The sequence below is a fragment of the Coenobita brevimanus genome, chromosome 93 (genome assembly GCF_032717465.1).
Source record: "Coenobita brevimanus isolate Jiangsu-jjx chromosome 93, ASM3271746v2, whole genome shotgun sequence".
NCBI classification, from domain to species: Eukaryota; Metazoa; Arthropoda; class Malacostraca; order Decapoda; family Coenobitidae; genus Coenobita; species Coenobita brevimanus.
The window spans coordinates 28,952,976-28,978,563 of NC_137046.1; the positions used below are offsets into that span (position 1 = coordinate 28,952,976).

At 42.1% G+C, this 25,588-nt stretch overlaps 1 protein-coding gene across 7 annotated transcripts in view; it reads right to left on the minus strand.

Moving 5' to 3' along the window:
* The window catches only part of LOC145412628 (sphingomyelin phosphodiesterase-like), a 275,380-nt gene that overhangs the window by 57,766 nt on the left and 192,026 nt on the right, over positions 1-25,588 (minus strand). For all 7 annotated transcript variants that reach the window (XM_080282551.1, XM_080282549.1, XM_080282546.1 and 4 more), the window contains one exon: positions 6,021-6,205. In XM_080282551.1, the coding sequence (XP_080138677.1) occupies positions 6,021-6,205 (185 nt within the window). The remainder of the gene's footprint in view (positions 1-6,020; positions 6,206-25,588) is intronic.

Genomic DNA, 25,588 nt, shown 5'->3' on the forward strand with positions numbered 1-25,588 from the left:
AGTTTCCTGAGTGTGGTAGGGAAGGTATAAGGAAGAATTATTATAGAGAACGTAAGAGAGATATCAAAAGTCAAAGTGAGTGATGAAAAGGATGGCTTTAGGAGTAGCAGAGGATGTGTGGATCAAATATTTGCAGTCAGACAGATAGTTGAGAAGGCTTGTGAGAAGGACCATAAGGGGTCTACGGCATTCATGGATCTGGAAAATGCATTTGACAAAGTGGACAGAGAAGGATTGTGAAAAGTTGTGCACATGTACTGTGTAAATGGTACGCTGCTAGGTGCCGTCAAGAGATTTTATGATGGTAGTGAAGCATCTGTAAGGGTTAATGGGCATCTAAGTGAATGGTTCACAATCGGTGTGGGCATGCAACAAGGTTGTGTGATGTCCCCATGGTTGTTCAATATATATATACAGATGGGGTGATGAGAGAAGTAAAAATATGAGTAATGGAGAGAGGGATGGCACTGGTAATGAATGGTGATAGATGAAACATCTCAAATTTGTTGTATGCAGATGATGCAGTACTGCTTGCAAGTACCGGACAAGAACTTGGTAGGCTAGTGCAGAGTTTTGCTGATGTGTGTGAGCATCATGCCTTGAGAGTAAATGTAAAAAAGAGTAAAGTGATGGTTACTGAGACAGAAGGTGACTCCCAGTGCGATGTTACAGTGAATGGAGAGAGACTGGAATTGGTGAGAGTTCAAATACCTGGGTACACTGAAAGAAAAAAGAGGAAAATGTGCAAAAGAAGTTGAAAGTAGTGGCACAAGGAAGAAAAGTAGATGGTGCAATGATAAAAAACAGAGGCTTGAGTGTTGCAGCTGCATGAGGCTTACGTGAAGGAGTGTTAGTGCCAACTTTAACACATGGATGTGAGACTATGCTGCGGCAGGAAAATGAAAAGTCAAGAGTATAAGCAGTGGAGATGGGACTGCTGAGGAATGTATGAGGAGTACAGAGGGTCCATAGGATACAAAATTATGTGACTCATGAAAGATGTGGGATAAGGAAGTCGGTGGACACCAGAATCGAAGAGAGTGTACTAGGATGGTATGGTCATGTGGAGAGAATGGATAACAAAAGAGTGGTGAAAAGACATATCTGAGGGAATCTGAGGGAAGGAGGAGGTGAGGCAGGCCAAGGAGAAGGTGGAGGGATATGGTGGATGAGTGTGTGAGGAAGAGAGGTTTGGAAGTCAGTGAGGCTAGGGAACTGATAAGAGATCGAGCTGGCTGGATGAATATTGTGAGAAGTGCATGATCAGGGATCTGGCACCCCTTTTTGACATGACAGTGTCTGGATTAACTCTACTGGATATGTTTGTGAGAAGCTACAGAACGTGGTGAATGTTTTTGGTGTATCAGATAGAGCCAGGATTGCAGGGACTTGAATGATGAGTGAATGGAAACGTGGCCCATTGGACTGGGCAAATTTGTACCATTTGGACGTTGCTATTCCTCACCCTGCCCTAGGGTGGGAAAGGAGGTCTGGATGATGATGAGTGTCATGAGGTGGTAAAAACAATCAATGTCCGTGACAAATCTCCGTGGTATGGTCCATCCATTAATTCTCTGCGTAGACAACGTAGCAAGGCAGAATGTGAGTGGCGCTTGAGACTGACAGAATTAACTCATTTGTGTTATGTTTTTGCGAGAAGAGCAGTTGTGCACAATGGAAAAGCCCAAAAGGCTAGGTATTATCAAAGTAAAGTTGATTCATGTAGTGGTGATCAAAGAAAACTGTCTGCAGTTGTAAACAATTTGTTTGGTCGGAGGAATGCAACTGTTAAACCAACTTCTGTATTTGATGCCCAATTGGCTTCTGAGTCTCCTTAATTTTTTACAACTAAGATATCTCGCATAAGAAATTATTTAGACAACAGTTCTTCTAGTGAAGTGTACTCCATTGACTGCCAATCACGGTGCACCGGGGATCATTTGCTTTCAACATTTCATCCACTGGATGTAAACAAAGTCAAATGTTACATCAGAGAACTTAATAAAACATTTTGCCCACTTGAACCGTGTAACGTGTCACAACTGCCTGATGTGTACGAGCATACTGCAGAATTTATCACCATCATCCAATCCTACGTTGCCCCATGAGAAGCGTAGAAGCCCATGGCTAGGCAAGTTGGTCCTGACATTTAAGATGACAGTGACCAGCCTCACTCATCCCTGAGTGGCATTATGTGAGCAATAAACCCCAACCACCTCTTGGCTATAAGCCTTCACCGGCTCAATCTGATTGGAGCGCCGTACTTACCCACTAAACCACCACGCCAAAATTTGGTTATAGGGTTATCACCCAGTGTAGTTAATGGTTTCCTGGCGTACAGGAAACCATTTGGCTTGTCACAGAATTTATCTGCAACATAATAAAGAGATACTTCTTAGAAAGTAATTTTGTACAGTCTGAGAAATGTGCCTTGCTTAGGCCCCTAATCAAGAAACCTGGCCGTGATGTCAAGAGCATGACAAATTATCATCCTGTCTCAGTCTTTCTTATCCAAGATTACTGAGCGGGCCATACTTGATCAAGTTTTACCACTACTGGAACACAGTAGAGCTGTTCTGTTGTTCAATCACCATACAGAAAATACCATTCAACTGAAACTGCACTAACAAGGTTTCATAGTGATTTGGTGGCAAACACCTGTAGTGGAATGTCCTCTCTCCTAGTTCTGTTAGATCTGTCTGGTACTTCTGATACAGTAGATCATAAACTATTTTTGAATTATCTTTATTTTTACGGCGTTCATAATAGTGCTCTTTTGCTCCTCGTCATATCTGTTGGAAAGATCTCGGAGAGAGGTTGTTGATTATGCTAGTTCTGATTCTGCTCCCCTTCTGTTTTGGGTTCCTCAAGGATTAGTTTTGGGTCAAATTCTATTAACTCTCTAAACAAGTAGTTTATAGTCTTTACTTGATGCTCACGATATGTCCTATCATTTTTATGCAGACAACACCCAGCTCTACTGTACATTAAGATGTCAGATATCAATGATATTAAGACTAAGCTTGAATCTATATTGTCTGATATTAAGATTGGATGGCTAGGAGGAAACTTAAGCTGAATGATGGTAAAACTGAGATCATCATCATCAGAGGAAACAGAAGGGATGACAACACTGATAATGACTTGACTTTGAACATTGGTGTGCCACAGCTTCATCCAGTCAGTTTTGTTTGAAATCTGGGTGTTTATTTTACTTCAAAGTTAAATTACAAAGAACATTTTAATCAAGTTATCAGAGGGTGTAACTTGCAAATCAGATATCTGCCCTCTGTGAGAAAATTCCTGAACAGACGTTGCCTCTTAACATTGGCCTGTGCAGTGGTCTTGTTTCGTGTCAATTATTGTAACTCACTGCGGACTGGTCTTCCAAATAATATATTGTACTAACAAAAGTTCACTCTGCGTTGAACAGGGCAGCATGGTTTATCCTTGGTCTCCCCCCCAAGAACCTCGACTACCCCGTTCCTAACTGAGCTGCACTGGTTACCAGTAAAGGCCAGAATTGAATTTAAACTGTGTCTGATTATATTCAAGGTTTTTAAGTTTGGTGAACCGAAGTATCTTGGTGAATTCTTAAAACTCCCATTGGCATGCCCAGGTGTGATGTTACGTAGTGAAGATGATTCCTTGCATCTTGATGAGCCTTGAGCCATTCATCAGTCATCTTTCTCTGATCATTCTTTTGTGTATACAGCCCCTAGACTATTCAATGGATTGCCATTGTCCATGACACAACTCTCTTCTGCTGAATCCTTTAAGAGACAACTGAAAGCCTTTCTTTTTTCAAGATGCTACGACCTGGAGAGAGGTACTATGACAGATGATTATAGGGTTTAATTATTGCCACTTTCATATTTTTTTTTTTTACTGATGAAGCTTGTATTGTATACGAAAGATGTCACAATTCTTTAACTGTAAAAATAATGTATATGTGTACTGAGAGCTAGTTTTTGAGAAACAAAAGACCAGATTATTATTATCATTATTATTACTATTTAATACAATCATGTCACAGCATCTGGGTTATGGATTGTACAGATGATGGATGTCTGAATAAATGGGGGATTACTTATGATAATGTACACATACAAGTCTGCATTAGTGTAATCTTGCAAAAATATCAGAAACTCAAATAGTGATGCAGTATATGTGTGTACATGCATATATGTGAAACAAGTGGAAAAGGATGCCAGTGGTTTATATTTACTTTAGAGTTAAATGGTAATTTACTCAAATACAAACTGCACATATACTGATGTGCTTAACACCATCACTACAGGCATACCCTGGATTAACAATCTAATTGGTTAGTTAAAACTCCATCGTTAGGCGAGGTATTGTATATCAGGGTACTTTTAACATGTATTTCAATGTGGACTGTTTACCAGCCTTGGGTTTCCCCGCAAACCAAGTCCAAAACCCACCCAAATTAGCCCCAAAATATGTTTAAAGACAATCTAAATGGCCTAACAGCTGTCAGGGAAGCTAACTTAAGTCACTAAAACCAACAAATGAAATCTGAATATCGTTAAATATAAGTCTGGAAAATATCAAGCTTAGTAAACTGTACCCCAAAATGACAATGTTCACCCCACCTACGGCTAAAACACATTAATCGAAGTCAAAAAACAGTTTATAAATCAACCTAAGCACACAATTTTAGTCTAAAATAGCATCAAAATCAGTAAGAAAAATAAAAACCCATCGTTAAACCAGGGTTTGGCCATCGTTAGGCGGGGCATGGTGCAATTTCTACCCCCATCGTTAAGCCAGGGAATCGCATCTAGGGGTATCGTATATCAAGGTATTACCGTATCTTCGAGAACACGTGAAAAGATAGTTATTTATTCTAGTTTCAGTCTGTGCTGTGAGTACTTTTATGTTTTAATGTTGTACTGTACATGGTTGTGTTTCCATCACCACAATTATCTCATAACACATACAGAAATGACAATGATTAGGTGGATGTGCAGTGCGTCCCTGCGTCCAAGGCCTGGATGGGCTGGGTTTATGATGGAAGAGTTGAGAGGTAGGATGGGATTGGAGTGTATTGGTGTTGTGATGAGGAGAGGTAGATTGAGATGGTTTGGACATGTGGAGAGGATGGGGGATGATAATTGGGTGTGGAAGGTGAGAAGTGTTAATATTGGGGGTGGGGTTATGAGGGGTAGACCGAAAAAGACATGGGATGAGGTCATTAAGTGTGACCTCAGGGTTAAGGGACTGAACAGGGAGGCTGCAATGGATCGTGCAGCATGGAGAGCCGCCATTAGGTGACCAAGGCTGACACATGCAAGCATGTTGGAGCCATTAAAAACGAAAACGAACATGCACACACACTACGTACTTGTGGCTGCATAAGTTGCACACTTTTTTTTTCCCCCACAGCACTGCACTAATTTGTAAAACTAGGACACCTTTTTAAGGCCACATTTACATGAAATCTTAATAATTTTTAACTGAATCAAAAAATAAAGAGATTCTTAACCACAAGGAAGAAAGGAAACTTATTATGCGTGACCAGACACTTTATAGTAGGGTCAACAGTACCAGATAAGTGTAACTGTCAATTTTAGATGCCAGAGTCTGGCCACTTGTGGGATAAGTTTGGGAAATAAAACTGACAGATCTCATAAATTATCTTACTCAAACTTTAGACGTTTCTGAACTGTAGACATTTGAATTTTCGAGGCTGCACTGTAATTGCATGGCCCATTTCATGGGCACTATTCTGTTACATAGCCTATTTTTATGCTTTCTCTTTGCTACTGCTAGATCCTTCATATCCCATGTGGTAATTAAAAAAAAAAAAAAAAAAGTTAGGACAATGATGATGATGATGTGTACCATATGTTTACTTTGGTATTACCATCAGCAAGTTAGCAGCTGTTCAGCATACGTGAACAGTATTCCCTCCTGTATTTATAGTATAATACTTAGAGCAATCATTGGTTTTGATATAAAAAAAATGGAAACATGAACATAACTAGAAATACTACCTTAAATATTTCTGGAAGAGTTCATCTTCTACAGCCATCTTGTACACTAAATGGTTCCACTCTTGAGCCAGAAGATTCCTCATGTTGTAGGCTCTTTGGGCAGAATAGAGCTGGTACCATCTGGGGGTTCCATTCCTATTCGCTTCATCTAGGTTCATCACCCACGTTTCATGATCCACCACCAACTGTAGGTTTAAACTCAATGTTCAAGCAGCTTTCGAATATCAGTAGAGCAGTTAATTTCAAAGTACATTATACTAAGATGCTAAATAAGTAGTATATATCAACCTATCAATCTACACACACACACACACACACACACACACACACACAAGCAAGTGAAAGGAAAACATGATGGGAGGTCAGAGGACACGCGTAAGAATTTTTTCTGGAGAGTGATGGACATGAAAATCAGGAAGTGGTACATCAAGAACCAGAAGTGACGGAAAAGAGGGGGACGAAAATGAACACAAGCAAGAGAAAGATGAATAAAGAAAAAACTGTATTGAAAATGGAGATTATGTACAGCAATGTGGATGGACTAATATCTAAAAGAGGGAATCTAGGAGATTATATAAAGGAAAAGAAACCAAATTATTTGCTTGGCAGAGACCAAACTGCCCCGGGATGTTGATACTAAATTATCTGGATGGATGGAATACAAAGTGTGGAGGAAGGATAGAGAGGGGAAGTTTGGGGGAAGAGTAATGATTTTAACTCATACAGATTTAAAAGCAAAAAGGATAGAACTTGAAAACACCATGGCAGATATTTGGGGGATGGAAACAGAAGACCACTATGGAGATAAAATAAATGTAATAGTATTCTATATGCCCTGTCAAGCTAGGACAGGGAAAAAGAAGATTATGAACAGCTGATAACAGAATCTATTGCACAGATAAAGATGCCAACTGAATGAAGGAACAGAATAATAATCACAGAGGATTTTAATTGTAGAGAAGGTTAATGGGAAGACATGGATGCCGGGAACAAGGAGGAATTGTGGGGCAATAAACTGATGGAAACAGTGATGGAAAATATGTTAACTCAATTAATTAAAGAAAATACAAGAACTAGAGAAGATGATGAACCGTCAAGGCTGGACCTAGTATTTACAAAAGGGACCAAATGATGTGAAGAATATAACATATCAATGCCCCATAGTTAAAAGTGATCATCTGGTTACCGAGATGGAAATAGTGGGAGTAAAGGAAGGTGAAAGAAGTGAAAAACACAGAGAAAATAAATATAATTGTGGAAAAGCAGATTTTGGTTCCCTAAGGAACTACTGTATTTCCAAAATGTAGACTGGAGTAAAATGGATGCAGTCAAAAATGTTGTTAAGAAGTGTGAGTTACTGATGGACGTGTACAAAACAGGAATTAGTAAATATGCCCCCAAATTCTCTACAGCAATGGAAAAGAATGAATGGTTCAACAATAGGTGTAGAAAGGCACTTGAGACAAAAAACTGACATGGAATAAAGTGAGAAGAAGGTATAGTGGAAGGGCATGGGAGGAATACAAGAAGGTTAGAAATGAATATGTAAAAATATGGAGAGAGGAAGAAGTATGAAAAAGATATTGTAACTAAATGTAAAAATGAACTTAAGCTATTTTAAAGGTTTGTGAATGACAAAATGAAAGTTAAGGGCAGTATGGCACGGCTGAGAGATGGATATGAAACTTAAGAAAGAGAAGATTTGTGCGAAATAATGAACAAGCTGCAGCCAGTTTATGTACTGGAAGAGGTATTTAATGAACCTGAAATGGAAACCAGGACAGGAATGGTGGAAATTACAGTTGATATGAATGTGGTGCTGCAGATGATGAGGGACTTTGGTGTGAGGAAAGCAGTGGGACCAAATAACGTGGCTGGAGGGACGCTGAAAGAATGTGTTGATTAATTAGTGTGGTCTGTTTATGCCATTATAAAGAGCTCTCTGGAAGATAGGCAGGTACCTAAAGACTGGAAAGGACCAGATACAGCACTGTGCCAATCTTCAAGGGAGGATATAGGGAAAATCCATGCAACTATAGATCTGTATCATTTCCTAGTGATATTTGTAAAATTGTAAGAAAATAATCAGAAAGTGGATTAGGTACTTAGAAGAAAATGAAGTGATAACACCAAGACAATTCATTTTAGGGAAGGAAGATCTTGTGTTGCTAATCTATTAAGTTTCTATAGTAGGGTGACAGATGTCATACAAGAGAGACAGAGGTGTGGTCAGACTGTCTACCTAGGCCTCAGGAATGCATTTGAAAGGGTGCCCTATGAGAGACTGCTGTCGAAGTTGAAGACCTTTGGAGAAGAGCATAGGAAACTATTAAAGAGGATGGAAGAGTATCTGGTAGGAAGGCAGATGAGAACAGTCATAATAAACAAGGTTTCCCAATGGAAAGATGAGACTAGTGGAGTGCCCCAGGACTCTGTCTTGGCTCCAATAATGTTCCTGATATATATAAATTATGTGCCTGAAGGTTTGAATAGTCACATGAGTACATTTCCAGATAATGCTAAATCATGAGGCACATCAAATGTACTGATAGTTGTAAGGAGCTGCTAGAGGACTTGAACAAACTCCACAAATGAAGCCAGACTTCGGAAATGGAGTTCAATGACAAGAAGCATCATGTGTTACAAATGGAAGTGAGTGAAAACAAGACCAAACTGGATATATAAAATGGGCAGTGAGATAACTAGCAAAAGAATGGAAGAGAAGGACTTGGGAGTGATTATACAAGATCACCTGTCACAAGAAAAGCATATAAACAGAATCATTGGGGTGCATACAAATTGCTGACCAACATGAGAGTGGCTTTTAATTACTGTATATGGATGAGGAAGTGTTGAGGGAGTTCAGTGTCCATAATAAGACCAAGACTAGAATATGCAGCTGTGATATAGTTATCCCATCTGAAAAAACATATTGATAAACTGGAGAGGGTACAACAGATGGCTATGAAGATGATACCATGCTTAATGTAAATAATTAGTAATAACCGCAGGGATGTCAGAAGCAGTCCCTGCATGTCCCGCGGGGATAATCGCGCTCCGACTGACTTTTTAAAAATATTTGCCAAAAATCAGTTATTAGTCCTAGAATATTATAATTAGATATACATATGGCACATACCTTCAGCTTTCTCCTGGGATGTTTGTTGAGCCTTCGTCAACTACCGTATGACTTGTGGAGACCTCTGAAGTTGGGTAACGAAGTCTCCACTTTACACTTCCCGACACCCCGTAATATGATTACCACAGCCTGATATTATCACTGGAAACACTATTCTATGAATTTCAAGTAGTTTGGAATCCATACTAAAAAAAGAAAAACACTGCGAAAGCAAGGTAAATTACGAGCGAGTACCAGCTTCCCATCTGCGCTCGTTCCCCACTGGTATTCTGTCATTTATTATTCATAAACACACTCACACTTTACATTCCTAGTACTTTATTACACTTATATATATCTACAGTGTTTATCCATAAGTTTCCTTCAGTAAGAGTAGTTTATTTTCACTCCAGGCATTCACTTTCTCGTTCAGTAAACTACGTAGAGAGCAAAGCTTTCACTTTCACTGTCATTACTCTTAAGTATTTGTACTCATATTCTTATATTACTAATTATTTACATTTCTATTTACATATTCTATTGTATTTATATTATCTAAATTTCTATTTTATTTACACTATGTTATGCACTGTCACTTGCAGTAACTTGTAAAACTATTTTCCACTGTTCAATCATATTTACATCCATTGCTTTCACTTGCTATTTACACATTATTTACACATTATTCAGATTTCCACTTGCACTGTTTTAGAAATGCTTCAGGCTATGGTAATCAAAAAAGCAGGTTACACAGAGAGGAACCTGGTACTCAGTGCACTGCCAAGAGGTGCATTTGTGCTCAGGTGTGCATCTGGTGATATGTGCACACACCTGGCACCTGCGGATCGCAGCCTTCCTCTTCGTTGTGGCAGGCATTTGCACCAGTCTGTGCCGATCCATGTATGCCCTCTGCTCAAGTCTGTCAGGAAGTCTAACAGAATGGCACCTTGGAGCTGCTGCTGTCACCTTACCATACCTCTCAAGCAGCTGCTGAACACAAGTTCTGGTGAACAACCTCAGGGAGAAGGACTTAGGTGGCTTTACCTTCATCTTGTACAGGATGAAGGCATTCAGCATCATCATGTCAATGAGATGCAGAAACGCTTTCCTGTACCACCTAGTATTCTTCCTGAGGCAGTCGATCTCTCCAATCATCATGTTGGACTTGTCCACCTGCCGCATGTTGATATTGTAGTCGATGACAGCATCAGGTTTCATAAAAGGTTCGCCTGTCCTACGGTCGACCTTCCCACGTCTTTCAGTTCCCCCTTGTGTATGGTGGTAAGCATGTGCTTGACCCTCTTGTCATGCCACCGTATTGCCAGCATCTTCTCAGACTTGCATAGTTGCATGTCTCCTCACTGCGAATTTCCTACCTCGGGGAAGTTGGGGAAGTGGGCATGATTATTCTTGACAGTGCCGCAGGACCCGATGCCGTGCTCTGAAAGGTATTTAGCAAGTTTCGGTGCTGTATAATAGCTGTCAGTATACAGCATATGATTCCCACCAAAATACAGTCATCACTCTAATATCCGGACGCCCAATAACCGAACATCCCCACTTCCCGGACATAATCGTCCTAGGATCAAAAAAAAAAAAAAAAAAAAAAAAAAAAAAAAAAACCACACACACACACACACACACACACACACGATTTTTTCCCGTCTGCAATTTGAACTTACCGCGCGCGCCGCAGGAGAGCATTGTTTTGGTGCGTCATTCCTCCGACGTCCGATAGAGCGCCCCTGCATCCTCCCCACTTTCCGCCTGTCTCTCGCCGCAAGTGCACGCTCGTCATAATGGCTGCCCACGTGATCGCTTTTGTGGTGGTGCCCTACCTGCTGCAGGGCCTACTGCTGCTCTCGGGCCTCCTCTTAGTGTGTGTGATGATGGCCCCGCCACCTGAGAAAAGGAAGAGAGTGGTGTTGACTCTGGAGAAGAAGAGGGAAATATTGGAGAAAGTAGATGCGGGGTGGTCTTCTTCCTGCATTCTCCGCGAGTTTAACCTGGCCCGGACTACTTAGTTCGATATCAAGAGGTCCCGAGACAAACTCATGCAGTACACGGCTGACTTCTCGTCGAGAAGCAAACGCAACGTGGAAAGGAAGGTTATGTTTACCCCCAAGTTTGCAGAAATCGACCGATCCACGTTGATTTGGTATCGACAACAACGTGCTGCTGGTGTGATGGTACGTGGAATGGAGCTGAAGGCTGCTGCTGAGAAGTTCGCCAGGCTTCACGACGCCCTAGACTTCAAGGCATCCGAGGGTTTCCTCTTCGCATTCAAGTTGCGGCATGGCCTTACCAACCGTAAAGCACATGGCGAAGCATTGGACGCTAACGAGGATGGAGTTGACGAGTTTCGGTGCAAGGTGAAGGGCTTGATCGACAGGGAGGGCCTAACTCTCGGTCAAGTCTACAACGCTGACGAAACTGGCCTATTCTATCGCTCGCTGCCAACGAACACTCTAGCCGAGGAGACGGAGAAGCGTGTACCTGGCCGCAAGCTTTCCAAGGAACGGATATCTGCTTTGTGTTGTGCCAGTGCTAACGGCATGCACCGGCTTAAGCCCGTTGTTGTTGGCCGTGCAAAGCAGCCTCGGTGCCTTCGTGGGGTGATGGATGTCCTTCCTGTCGTCTGGTACCATTCTTTGAAGGCATGGTTCACAGCTGTGATCTTCAAAGACTGGTTTCACTGTCACTTCGTCAAGGAGGTCATCCATTACCAGACGAAGACACTGGGAATCCCGCGCGACCAGGTAAAGGCCCTCCTTCTACTCGACAATGCACCTGCCCACCCGTGCAACAGGGACTTAGTTGCTGAAAATGGCTGTATTAGGTGCATGTTTCTGCCACCTAATACAACTGCTCTCATCCAACCAATGGACCAAGGAGTGATCGTGGCAACAAAGCGCCTATACCGTCGGAAGTTCCTGGACGAGGTGATGGTTGTTCTCGAGGACGAGGACGAGCGCAGGGAGGGACGGGACACACGAGGCAAGCGGACTTTGGAAAACCTTCGCCACTACAACATCAAGTCTGTGCTGTACAACTGGGCTAGTGCATGGAAGGAAGTCCCTGTGAAAACTCTGGAAAATGGTTGGTCTCGTCTGCTTTTCGGAACGGATGTGGAGTACGATTTTCTAGGGTTTGACATGGATGACTTCCATGCACGGCTACGTACGCACGGCGACGATGTAGATGTGGACGATGTTCGTGAGTGGTTGGATGACGACGAGGGCAATCCTGGGTATCAGACGTTGTCTGATATCGAGATCGCATCTTCGGTTGCAGGTGTCAGTACCGAACTTGAAGATTCCGACGCTGAAGGCAACGATGATGCGGACTCCTCTCAGCAGGACACTACTCCAGCCATCCCCAAGCTGAGCGCACTCCGGGAACACCTAGAGTTCGTCCTAGACTACCTGGAACACCCGGACTGCGACAGGGAGATGGGGCCCTTGGGACTCGTGGAGGAAGTGCGTGCTTTCAGGCAGCGCATCATCAATTGTCAGAATCGTCGGTCATGGCATCAATCAACCACTGACAGTTTTTTCAGGCCCGTGACCCCCGCTGTGCCCAGCCCTGGCTCCACTCCGTTGCCTCCCCAAGACAGGCCCTCATGCTCCGAGCCACAGCCCAGCACATCAGCCACGGTGGAGTCACCGCTCGACGTGAGTTTGCGGCTGTCTTCAGAGTCCTCTGCAGTGGGTACGCCATCACCACGACCCAGTGATGCACCCCTAGGTCGCCTGCCAGTGATACTCTCAGACTCTGACAGTGAATAAACAGCAAGAACTTCTCCACTAGACCACACGGGAATTCTGAGTGTTGTGCAGTGAAAAAAACAGTGTGTTGTGTTAAGGATTTAAAGTTGTGAGAGAAAAGACTCTATTGAAAAAAAATTTAACGTAAACAGACTTGTTTGTTTTGGCTTTGGAAAATGAAAAGCATGGGAAAAGTTAAAGTGCAACACTTAGTAAGTTACAATGGAGCATTATTTAGACAAAAGTGCACACTGTGAAGAGAATGGACTTCTGTGTGTTATTGACTAAGTTCAGTGCAAGACTTCAGGAACAGTGTACTGCACGTGCTTCTGGAAATCGTTCTTACTGTCAGAGTCCGAGAGGAGGCGGTTATTCATCGAGGTGGCCAGGGACTTGCTGTAAGTAGCCAGAATGTTTCATACTGTACTTTTTTCCATACTATACTTACCTCATTTCATTCTTTAATGTCCTTTATTGGTGTGAAGAGGGTGTTAGTAGCTATGCATGTGCAGTAGGAATGTGTTTTTCTGAGTTAGGCTAGGTTAGGGTCCATAAGTACCAGAATATTTATTACTGTATGAACATACTTCTAAACCCTCATTTTATGTTTCTTTTGCATTTATTTCAGTCATTTATGTGCCTTATTGGTGTGATTTTGGTCTTAAATAGGTGCTATGCATGTCCAGAGGGAGTTGTATAGGTGTTTCTCTGAGTTAGGGTCCATAAGTACAAGTCCATAAGCTGGGGCCCAATATCCGGACAAAACCAATAACCAGACCTACCTATGGCTCTATTACGTCGGATATTGGAGTGATTACTGTACCTTTCAAGCAGCACTTTCACTACACAGCCTGAGAAGCCACGGGGGTGTGTTTTGTCCAGATCGACAGTGCTGGCTGAATAGATGACAAAGTCAAGGATGTACCCCGTCTTACAGTCGCAAGTACAAAGAACTTGCTTGGAATGTACTGTATGAACCTTAGACGTCCTCTGAACAGAACCAAGGATTCATCTATGACAACCTTCTGAAATGGGTGGAAGAATGACATAAATTTATCCTTCATTCTGTTCAGAATCTCCCAGATCTTCCAGAGTAGGTCAGTCTGGGAAGGTACATCACTGTTGGCGAAGTGTACATTTCCCATGATGTTACGGAAGCAATCTCTGGCCATGTACTTATTGAAGGTGGGTGACAGTAAAGGGTCCATGGACAAGTAATCTTCCAAATCATGCTTCCTTGAATGGGGGATGAGAAGCATGAGGGCGAAGAACACATACAGTTCCTGCACTCCAAGCACGGTCCACTGTTGCATTTTCACTGCACCTGTACCACTTGCAGCACGTTGTGACTCGTACCTATTGGTCTCATCACATATGTGCTGCATGACTTCGTCATCAAGGAAGGCTAAAAGGTAGTCCACACACTCAGCATCCTCGTCAAGAGTGAAGGCAGGCTGTATCCCAGAGGAACTCTCGTCGAAGTGGAGTTGTTACGGGATGAAATCGGAACCTTCCATCCACACGAAGGCGTCCAGGGTTCCCTCTCGTGATGGTGTAGGCTGGGTGAGGGTGGTGAGGCAGACTGGGCCGTTTCAAGGTCACTCTGACTGACCCTAGGTTGCCGTGTACCACTAGCAGCCCTTTCTCTAGAAGCTAGTCTACTTTTACGACGAGTAAGGGATTTACTTGTCCCCTATGGCCTGCCTTCACTGTAGGTGCTGGTGGAGACTCCGACAACGAAGACTCAGGAGAAATTTCGGCTGAAGAGGTGGAAGATATTAGTGAAGTGGGGCTGGGAGAGCGGGGAGGTGATTCACCTCAGGACTCATGGTGGGCTGGGTCACGTGGGGCCATTGTTCCGGGGCTAACCCGCCTCCTCTTCATGGCCTTCCCAAATTCCTTCCCTTGCTGCACTAAGGGCTCCTTTCCCTTGGAACCAGGACGAACTTGGGACACTGAAGCACTCGTGCTGGCAGTTTCTGTCACCATTTCCTCCCCAGGCTCATCACACAATTCACTCGTAAGATCAAAGTCACTATCCATCATTATCATCGATAAATCCGCCAGTTCACATTCCACAGCAGTCACTTAGTCCTTTACCCCTTCCCACACAAGGTTTAGTAGGGGTAGAGGTCACAGGGGCCTTTGCAGTGGGCGCAGAAGCGGTGGAAATGGAGGGGCGCGAATTCGACATGGTTTTACCTCGAAAGACGAGACTAAACTGAATGATGTGGCGTATATGGGCAGGCAAGGGTTGACAATGTCAGTGTGGTGACAGCTGCTAATTTATATGCTATGAAATGATTGGCAGGAACTCTAGGCAATAAGTAATAAATCAGGTAGTTCCAGGTGAATGTAAATATCACTTAAGCTTCTCCCTTCCTTTCTTATATATATTTTTTTATTATGAGAATAGGTCATAAAGGCATATTTCAAGGGGAAATAAACTGGGAAAATTAGCAAACGAGTGCACGTGGGGTGTTGCCAGGTGATAATTAGCCCATTCCAGATATACGGCAGTATCAATTACCTTTTCTCTTTCTTTTATATATTATTTTGTATAACATTAGCGCATAGGGCACATTTCAATGGATAAAATGAGTGGAAAAATCCGTCCAGGATTTGTGTAGCGCAGCGCGGTTGGGCATGCGAGAGGAGAGGGTAATGGAGGGGAGGTAGGGAGGCGAGTCAAGAACAGGGAAAAATGGCTAAATTGTCAACAATGGATGGGAGTACAGATGACAACAGCAGCGCTGACTATTGTTGGACACTTGCAGTACTGATAGATGATACAAGTCATCACTTGAAAGCCCGGGCGAATTCAAAATAACACGGAATCACAAAAGTGACACCCCGCAGTATGACCCACTGCGCCTGTGTCACAAAAGTCACGTCCTGCGGTTAAGGGGTTAAGGGAACTGACCTATGAGGACTGACTGGATAAACTGAAGTTACCAACATTGCATGGGAGAAGGGAAAGAGGATATTTGATTACGATGTTTCAAAATGTATGAGGTCTGGAAAAGGTGGATAGAGAATCTTTTAGTACTGGACAATGGAAAAATAGCAGGTCATGAACTTAAACCGTGGAAAAGCAGAAGGCTTATTATCTTAGAAAGTTCAGTTTCCCAAACAGAAGTATAATTACTGTACTTCGAATGACTTAGACAAGGTAGTGGTGTAAGCAAAGGCCACCCATGTGATTAACACTAAACTGGATAAAAGTAGATATGGATACAGGACAATATGAGCTTAGCAAAATTCCCATATGCTAAATATATGTAAATACACACACACACACACACACACACACACACACACACACACACAAAGGAGCTTGTGGATGGGGAGGGAGTGATTAGAAATGTTCCGGTGATGAAAGATATAAAAGTGGAGGTACAGGAAGTGTATAAATTACTGGAAACTCAAGATGTAAGGAAAGCCCCAGGACCTGATGGAATTTCTAATTGGGTACTGAAGGAATGCAGAGAACAACTGGCGGATAAAATTCACAGCTTAATTGTATGCTCACTGGAAGAGGGGAAAGTGCCAAAAGAATGGAAGAGGGCAAATGTGGTACCAATTTACAAGGGAGGAAACAGGGAAGAACCCCTGAATTATAGACCAGTGTCTCTAACCAGCATGGTCGCAAAATTGTGTGAGAGAATCCAGAAAGACAGATGGATAAAATATCTGGAAGAGATGAATATTTTGGCTGAATGTCAGTTTGGATTCAGAAGTGGAAGGTCATGTGTTTCTAACTTGTTGAGCTTTTACTCAAGAGAGATTGATGTGGTACAGGAGAGAGATGATTGGGTGGATTGTGTGTACTTAGACTTAGAGAAGGCCTTTGACAAGGTACCTCATAAGAGACTAATGTGGAAACTAGAATATATAGGAGGACTAAAGGGGAAACTTCTGGAATGGATGAAAGACTTTTTGAGAGACAGACAAATGAGGACAGTAATAAAGGAAAAGATGTCTGGATGGAGGGAAGTAACAAGTGGAGTCCCTCAAGGCCCAGTGTTTGCGCCAGTAATGTTCCTGATTTACGTAAATGATATGGTAGATGGAGTGAACAGTTATGCAAGTCTGTTTGCTGATGATGTAAAGATCTTGAGGAAGATAGAGGTTGAGGAGGATTGTAAAATACTGCAGGAGGATTTGGATAGGATACACAATTGGAGCCGGACATGGGAAATGAAATTTAACGTAAAGAATTGTAAAATATTGGAAATGGGTAAAAGTACCAGGAGACCATCACTGAATTATTTTTTGGGTAATGAATTAATCACAAAAAGGAGAGAAGAGAAAGATTTGGGAGTGCTGGTCCAAGATAGTCTGTCACCAGAAAAGCACATTAACAAGATAGTTGGAGAGACTTATAAACTCTTGACTAACATAAGAGTAGCATTTCATTAAATGGATGAGGAAATGATGAAAAAATTGATAGTGGCAATGATCCGCCCCAGGTTAGAATATGCAGCGGTAGTGTGGTCCCCACACAAAAAGAAAGATATAAACAAGATTGAGAGAATACAAAGAACAGCAACCAAGATGGTCCCCAGTCTGACAGACCTGTCATAGAGAGAGAGGCTGGAAAAACTGGATTTGCCTTCGTTAGAGGAAAGGAGAAAGAGGGGAGACATGATTGCGGTGTTCAGGACCATGGTGGGAGTAGATAAAATTGACAAAGAAGATCTGTTTGTATGGGATAAGAGAGCAACAAGAGGACATGGAATGAAATTGAAAAAGTCAAGCTGCTTGAAGGATATCAAGAAATATAGCTTTCCTTACAGAAGTATAGACTTATGGAATAGCCTGGACCAAGAGATCGTCCAGTCTAAAAACTTAAACGAGTTTAAAGTTAAATTCGACTTATTGAGAAACAGCGACGGAAACCCACGAGCATAGTACATTCCGTGTATATCACAATTAGGTATATTAGGTAAATACTTAAATATTTGGAACGACTTAGACAAAGAGGTGGTGCATGAGAAAAACATTCATGTGTGTAAAGGTAGACTTGATAAATGTGGATATGGAGACAGGACAACACGAGCATTGCTCAATTCCTGTATACTACAAATAGGTAAATACACACATTAAAGGAAGAAGTAAAGGAAAAAAATGATAAGAGGACAGAGGAAGAATGTAATACTTTTTTTGGAGAGTATTGGATATGAAAGTAAGGAAGTGGTATTTAAGGAAACAGAAGTGAAGGAAACTAAGGGGGATGGCTGTGAAAGATCAGAAGTTGAGGAAGTGGTACGGACAGAGAGTAGGAGAGAAGAGGGTATTAAAAATGTCAAAAATAATTTGAAGGTGATATATACTAATGTTGATGGTTTCATATCGACAAGGATCGAAATTAACGATTTCTTGAGAGAACATGAACCTGATGTCATGTGCTTTGTAGAGACCAAATTAAGAGAAGATATTGATGTTCATTTGGGAGATGGTAAATACAAACTATGGAAAAAAGACAGGAAAGAAAAAAAGGGAGGAGTGATGATAGCAGTGAAGAACAACATAAATGTAGATACTGTGGAAATGGGAGAAGGCAGGGCTGAAGTGATATATATGAAATTAGAAACTGGAGAGAATGTTCAGCGAGATATGGCGGTAGTGTATATTCCCCCAAAGACGAGAGCATGGAAGGATGACGAATACCATAAGATGTTGTCAGATATGGCTAGCTATTTGCAAAAAATAATTGAGAAAAGCAATAATATAATTTTAGTGGGTGACTTTAACTGTAAAGAGGTGAACTGGGAGGAATGGTACTCGGGAGGCGGCGAGGATTCATGGGGCACTATGTTATTAAATATAATAATGAATAATGTGATGACGCAATGGGTCAAAGAAGAGACACGGTTTCGAGGTGAGGACACACCAGCAAGGTTAGATTTACTGTTCACCAAAGAACCCGATGTAATAGAATCATTGAAATATCTCTGTCCTTTAGGAAAAAGTGATCATGTGTTCATTGAGCTCCAGATGTTAATAGGGAACGTCGAGCCAAGAGACGAGCTTCATAGACAGGGAAGATACAACTTTGGGAAAGCAAATTTTACAGGATTGAGAAACTTTTTTGAAAATGCGGATTGGAGAAAATTAAGAGAAACAAGAGAGATACAGAGGAAGTGGGATATCTTTCTAGACCTTTATAATTTGGGAGTGGAAAAATTTGTACCAAGAGTAAGAGGGAAAGACAACAGGAAAAACGAGTGGTTTAATAGAAGGTGTATGATAGCAAAAAAAGAGAGAGATAAGGCGTGGAACAATTGGAGAAAGAGAGGTAACAACAGAACAAAGGAAGAATATAAAAGAATAAGAAATGAATACACAAGAATACGTAGAGAAGAAGAAAGGAATTTTGAAAAAGGTATAATAGACAAATGCAAGGATGAACCCAAACTGTTTTATAGATTTGTTAATGGCAAACTGAAACAAAAGGAAGGAATCACCAGACTGAAAGTAGAAGGAGAGGTCTTTAAGGATGCAGCAGTGCAAGCAGAAATAATGAACAAACGTTTCCAGTCAGTTTTCACTAAAGAAAAGGAGCTTGTGGAAGGGAAGGGAGTGATTAGAAATGTTCCGGTGATAAAAGATATAAAAGTGCAGGTACAGGAAGTGTATAAATTACTGGAAACTCAAGATGTAAGGAAAGCCCCAGGACCTGATGGAATTTCTAATTGGGTACTGAAGGAATGCAGAGAACAACTGGCGGATAAAATTCACAGTTTAATCGTATGCTCACTGGAAGAGGGGAAAGTGCCACAAGAATGGAGGAGGGCAAATGTGGTACCAATTTACAAGGGAGGAAACAGGGAAGAATCCCTGAATTATAGACCAGTGTCTCTAACCAGCATGGTCGCAAAATTGTGTGAGAGAATCCTGAAAGACAGATGGATAAAATATCTGGAAGAGATGAATATTTTGGCTGAATGTCAGTTTGGATTCAGAAGTGGAAGGTCATGTGTTTCTAACTTGTTGAGCTTTTACTCAAGAGCGATTGACGTGGTACAGGAGAGAGATGGTTGGGTGGATTGTGTGTACTTAGACTTAGAGAAGGCCTTTGACAAGGTACCTCATAAGAGACTAATGTGGAAACTAGAATATATAGGAGGACTGAAGGGGAAACTTCTGGAATGGATGCGAGACTTTTTGAGAGACAGACAAATGAGGACAGTAATAAAGGATAGGATGTCTGGATGGAGGGAAGTAACAAGTGGAGTCCCTCAAGGCTCGGTGTTGGCGCCAGTAATGTTCCTGATTTACGTAAATGATATGGTAGATGGAGTGAACAGTTATGCACGTCTGTTTGCTGATGATGTAAAAATCTTGAGGAAAGTAGAGGTTGAGGAGGATTGTAAAATACTGCAGGAGGATTTGGATAGGATACACAATTGGAGCCGGACGTGGGAAATGAAATTTAATGTAATGAATTGTAAAATATTGGAAATGGGTAAAAGTACCAGGAGGCCATCACTGAATTATTTGTTGGGTAATGAATTAATCACAAAAAGGAGAGAAGAGAAAGATTTGGGAGTGCTGGTCCAAGATAGTTTGTCACCAGAAAAGCACATTAACAAGATAGTTGGAGAGACTTATAAACTCTTGACTAACATAAGAGTAGCATTTCATTATATGGATGAGGAGATGATGAAAAAATTGATAGTGGCAATGATCCGCCCCAGGTTAGAATATGCAGCGGTAGTGTGGTCCCCACACAAAAAGAAAGATATAAACAAGATTGAGAGAATACAAAGAACAGCAACCAAGATGGTCCCCAGTCTGACAGACCTGTCATACAGAGAGAGGCTGGAAAAACTGGATTTGCCTTCGTTAGAGGAAAGGAGAAAGAGGGGAGACATGATTGCAATGTTCAGGACCATGGTGGGAGTAGATAAAATTGACAAAGAAGATCTGTTTGTATGGGATAAGAGAGCAACAAGAGGACACGGAATGAAATTGAAAAAGTCAAGCTGCTTGAAGAATATCAAGAAATATAGCTTTCCTTACAGAAGTATAGACTTATGGAATAGCCTGGACCAAGAGATCATCCAGTCTAAAAACTTAAACGAGTTTAAAGTTAAATTCGACTTATTGAGAAACAGCGACGGAAACCCACGAGCATAGTACATTCCATGTATATCACAATTAGGTATATTAGGTAAATACTTAAATATTTGGAACGACTTAGACAAAGAGGTGGTGCATGAGAAAAACATTCATGTGTGTAAAGGTAGACTTGATAAATGTGGATATGGAGACAGGACAACACGAGCATTGCTCAATTCCTGTATACCGTGAACCGGGGTGACTTCGTACGATTTTGAAGGTTATTTCATCCTGACACAATTTATTTTGGCCAAAATACTGATGTTAAGTATTACATACGTACGTGAGCCAATAACCTGTAAGTATCTAACAGCCAGATAATCTCAGTATCTCCATCTAGACGTAGTAAAATATTTTATAGGTGTCCGAGGTCACCCCGGACTGGGGAGACTTCGGACTGCCTTGGGGTGACCCCGGTCACTCATTAGAAATGCACTGAAATGGGCCCCTAGTAGCTCAGCTGAATGTTTGGACAGTTCTGGGGGGTCTTCGGACACTGCGCGACTTTTAAAAAAATTGCTGAAAAAAATACAAAAAAATACAGAAAAATTACAAGTAAATAGTAGTGATATATAGCAAAAATAGATGAAAAAATAAATTTTCCATTGACTTACAACCCCAGTTTAGTTGATTATACATATACATTATAGGGAGTACATTCTCACGCTATGCGCAGGTTAAAGGCACGATTGTGACTGACTGACCGGACGGTTTAAAGCGTGCCGGCTATTTAAATGCCTAATTAAAGGGAACTTGGAATGGAGGAACAGAAGATAGGGAAGGAAAGAGCTAAAGAGTGAAGGAGCTTGGGAAGGAATGAGAGAAGGAGCTTGGGAAGGAGAAACAGGAGTTAGGAATGAGGAACAAGAGGAGGGAGTGGAGACGAACTATAAGGATATCATACCGGTACCGTACCATATGGTAACTTAAATAATATGTGTTCTCACATCATATTTCTTAGCAGCAAAAACAAAGATAAGCATGCAGACTGTGTACATTGTACAAAATATGTTTTATTACATATAAAAAAAGCAAATTAGATATGCTGTCTGACCTCAACCCTTTAAATATCCATTGTCCGAAGTTACCCCTTTAAATCCCAAAAATGCGTACACATTCACTCATGTCATGTTTACATACATTTAAAATGCAGATTTTAACCCTTTCTCTGTTCCAATCTTCAAGTTAGACGTTAAAGTAAACCTCTAAATGTGTATAAGCGTGCGGTTTGTTATGATTCGTTCACACCAGACCAAGTTTTCCCGTATTCATTTTTTCACCAAAAAATAGCATTGTCTTTTTTACAATATATTCACCAGTGGAACATAATATTTTAAAAAGATAATTATACATAACATTTTACAAAACCTATGCAACATTATCCCGTTTAAATATATACGATATCTTTCTTCGTTTAGCAGCTGCGTAGCATTTAATCTTTTTATGCAAATTTCGTCCGAAACCACCCCGTGTCCGAATTCACCCCGGCTCACGGTACTACAAATAGGTAAATACACACACACACACACACACACACACACACACATATATGTACATGTGCATATATATATATATATATATATATATATATATATATAAGTATCATCTCATCTCATCATCCGTTTGAGTGCCCACTGCAGGACCGGCCTATCCTGACCGAAGTGGGGACAATTTATATATATATTATATATATATATATATATATATATATATATATATATCCATCATCCAATCCTACATTGCCTCATGAAAAGTGTAGGAGCCCGGGGCTAGGCAGTTGGTCCCAACATTTTAGATGAGAGTGACCAGCCTCACTCATCCCCGAGTGGCATTACATAAGCAATCAACCCCAATCTATCTATCTATCTATCTATTGCCAGACGCCTCAATCCCGTTTGGGGTGGCCACAAACAAATCACCTCCAAGTCGCCCTGTCCCCCGCCATTTCACTGCCCTGCTCCCAACTCACACCCCCCTCTCTCATATACCTCTCTACCCCATCCCTCCATCTCATCCTCGACCTCCCCCTCCCTCTTCCCCCCTCCACCTCACTCACATACACTCTCTTCATCAGTCTTTCACCCTCCATCCTCTCCACATGGCCAAACCACCTCAGTGTGTTCCTAATAACGCTTCCTATCACATCCACATCAACACCACAACGCTCCTTTATACCCTCATTCGTCAGCCTGTCTCTCCATGTGACTCCACAGGCTCCTCTTAAATAACTCATTTCAACCCCAATCACCCCTTGGATATAAACCTTCACCGGCTCAATCTGATTGGAGTGCAATAATTACCCACTAAACCACCAGGTGCCAAAATTTGATTATACAGTTACCACCCAGCATAGTAAATGGTTTCCTGGTGTAGGTGTACAGGAAACCATTTGGCTTGTCACTCGGTGTACAGTCACCCACAGGCAGAAGGAAGAGGAAAGTTTGAAGGAAAGAAAGAGAGAAGAGGGAGTGTAAAGTCACCCATAGGCAGAAGGACAAGGAAAGAATGAAGGAAAGAAAGACAAGAGGATGGAAGGAAAGAAGGATGGAGGAGAGGAAAGGGCAGACATCCGAGAGCAGCACAACATCGAGTGAGTGGATAGTGGTCCCCACCTACCACACAATATATATAGATAGACAGATAGATGGATAGACAGATATAGATATAGATATAGATATACAGTACATCCCCCTAGTACACGCCTATATGAGCAGCAGAGGATGTCGCATACTAGGAATTCACGTACTGTGAACACGTAAGCTTATGGGAAAAATTACATATGGGTGGCACCCCCTTTCATGGGCAACCCTTTAGACGCCTTTCAGACCTAAGCATTGTACTACACAAGGAAACTATCTAAGACATATTACCTAACATAAAGTAAACCAAGATTATGACTTTACTAAGTAAATCAACAAGGATATGGCTTAACTAAACCAACAAGAATATGGCTGCTCACCTTCACCCAAGAGGACAACAGGCGTGATGGAGGTAAGAAGAGGATCCGAGGCAGTATGAAGCACCTAGCATGCATCTCCTGCATCACCCACAACACCACCCGACACACCACCTTCCTCACCACTTTCGTCACCAGCACTTTCAACATTTTCACTAGCTAATGCACTCACTTCGTTCATAAACCCTTCGAAGTCTATTTCTGACACCTCAGACATCGACTCAGTCTCTTGATCCTCCTCAGGATATGGCTTTTCTGATGTTGAAGAGAGTGATTCCTCAACTTTGCTCATGCCGAAGGTAATGGATGATGAGTGTTTGCTTCCATCTGTTTACTTCCTGGTTGTACTTGTCGGTGTAGTTGCAGAAGGCTTTGTCCAGTGAAGACATCACCTCCTCCACTCACAACTGAGAGCGTTCGATGTCCTTGAATTCTTCCATGAATTTATCAAGGGCACACAGTACCCAGCTGATCTCCATCATGGACAAATCTTCACTCTCCATCACTGGTGTTGCTGCCTTTTCTGCGGCGATCTCCTGCTCTGCATCGGCCTTGTCCATTCGCTGCATGATTTCCTGGGGATTCTGCTCTCCTGCTGCCAAAAAGAAACTCTGATCTCCTCCAGCAAGACGGTCTGAAACCCAGGCATGCTTGTGCACTAGTGAGAGTGGCTGCCTCAGCAGCGGCCATGGACTGAAAGCCACTTCCCGATGGGATTTCACACAGGTGCGGTACGAGGAGGCACTAAGCATGGTCAATTGTTGCAGTGGTTATATCTGCCCAAGAGGACAGCAAGAGAGTGATGGCATCTTTGAGGTTGAATGACCGCCAAAAAGCCATAATAGTCTTCTCAGGAGTTGAAGTTGGTTGTGCAGGTCCTAAGCGTGGTGAGGATGAAGCGAGTGAAGCGGGTGCTGAGTCCAAACCGTCCTCGGCGTTCATGATATCACTCCCAATTGTGTTCAAGTCAAGAACTGCCTGCAGTTCCTCACAACTGTCGGTCTTGCTGCAGAGGTGATTGAAGAGGAATTGGTGGTATAGCTGCCTGACCATTGCAATCAACTCCTGGTCTAGCGGTTCTGAGAAAGGTCATTCTTGGGGGCAGAAAAACGATCTTGCATTCCTTGTTCAGGTCTGCTAGCCAGGTTGGATGACTTGGGGCACTGTCGAGGATGAGAAGCACCTTGAAGGGGATGCCAAGTTCCCGGGATTTTGCCTTGGCATCAGGGATGAAATGCCGCAACAGCCACTCGGAAATGATGCTACTCGTCATCCAACTGCTGGAGTTGCTGTACCAGTATACCCTGCTGTCATCCATGCAGTGCAGGTTCTTGTAACATCTGGGGTGTGCTGCGGTATGCACCACAACAGGACGCATCTTGTGTAAGCCTGATAAGTTCACGGTGAGCATGACTGTTATCTGCTCTTGTCAATTTTTCTGCCCCGGGCTTACTAATATAAGTACACTTCGGCATAGCCTTGCAGTATAGGGCTGTTTCATCAATGTTATAAATTTGGTCCCTGCTGTAGCCGCCCTCGTCGATTATCCCCTTTAGGATGGCTGGATAATCCCTGGCCGCCATTTCATCCGCTGATGCAT